Below are 1,413 nucleotides of genomic sequence, written 5' to 3' on the forward strand. Positions count from 1 at the left end.
AAATGGATGTGCAAATACAGGTAGTTTTTACACTGGTGTGGAGGAATTGCCGCTGGTGCAGGGTTTCCTTCAGGAAACGGGTCCTGGAGAAGTGCGGCCCTTTGTAACCCTCCAAACATGTGTTCATCTGGTGACTATCAAACTGACGGCTGATGTCTGACCTGTTGCAGCACTGATTGTGTATGAATAAACATCATGTCTCTACGTTCCTCAACTTGTAAAAACTCAAAGGTTTCTGTTGACTGTGAATTAGTGATTCTTTAATTTTGACAAACTGATGAATCGGATTATTATATCACACACTAGGCTGGCTGATGAAGCTCATTTTTACGATGCGTTTGTCTAATCTTTATTTTAGTACTACTTCATGCACATGTTTGGTCATTTATATACTACAAAGGACGCTGGTGTGGTCTGGTGCTGCAGAACATAACATTTAGTGCCAGTCCATTTGGCACCAGGATAAAATGGTGATATACTTAATTGTTCCAGAGTTCAGCATTTCACTGTTGAGCCAAGAGGACATTGCCTCAGTTTCCCCCTGCCCAGGAAACTGTTTTGCCAAAGCAGTGATCAGCATACAGGTAAATTCATTTTCTATGATGATAGTGAAGTTGGAGGTGGTCAACCTCCACTATAAACTTTTAACCTTTGTTATTACATTCATTAATTTGCTGCACTGATGAGTGTGATTGTGACAAAAATCTAAAGTTAATCAACAAGCCATGATCCTAAATATGTACAATGGTCATTTCCTCTCATCTTACACCCAAAACCTGCAGCAGCAGACTGAAATTTGACCTCCTACCTGGACTTCATGCCCGGCTTGACCTCAACCACCTTGTCTGAGACATGGACCACACGGACTGTGACCTCGCCAGACTCAGGGTGGTTCTGCCGCTTGAGGTAGTCGTTCACTCTTATCTCCAAAAAGTTCCCCAACTTGGTCTGAGGAAGCCCTGCAAAAGACAGTAAAAAGGATGAAGAGAGAGAGGTGGAATACAGACCAGAACTGTACGTGATCATGCTCACTTTTACTACCCTCAAAGTTCTCAACAGCTGAGGGACATAACCTCTCTCCGACTACATACAGCACATAAGGACATTTTCCTCTTTATCTTTGACAATTTAGAATTTTTTGACTGGAACATATCCAGGTAAAAAGAAAATGAAAGTATGCGTAGAATAATGCAGTGAAATCAATGTTTGGTAACACTCATGTTTTGGAGCAAGATATTTTTAACAAAGTTGCACTGAAGACAAATGATGAATGTAATCCTCATTAACACTACCTGTAATCAATTCCAAATATTATACAAACTTGGCTAAGGCCGCTCCACTCATACATTCAACAGCCACCTTTTTGTTTGTCTGAGCACTCAGTGTTGATGATAATATAACATAAAAGGGTTA

General features: G+C 40.6%; 1 protein-coding gene across 1 annotated transcript in view; it reads right to left on the bottom strand.

The window, feature by feature from the left end:
• The window catches only part of ep300b (E1A binding protein p300 b), a gene marked incomplete in the record, with an annotated part of 30,932 nt that overhangs the window by 8,904 nt on the left and 20,615 nt on the right, over nt 1–1,413 (bottom strand). Inside the window, 1 exon segment of the mRNA XM_035655022.1 lies at nt 809–959. Within this exon segment, the coding sequence (XP_035510915.1) occupies nt 809–959 (151 nt within the window).

This window comes from Morone saxatilis, unplaced genomic scaffold, assembly GCF_004916995.1.
Source record: "Morone saxatilis isolate NCDOM2014 unplaced genomic scaffold, NCSU_SB_2.0 Contig14, whole genome shotgun sequence".
NCBI lineage: Eukaryota > Metazoa > Chordata > Actinopteri > Moronidae > Morone > Morone saxatilis.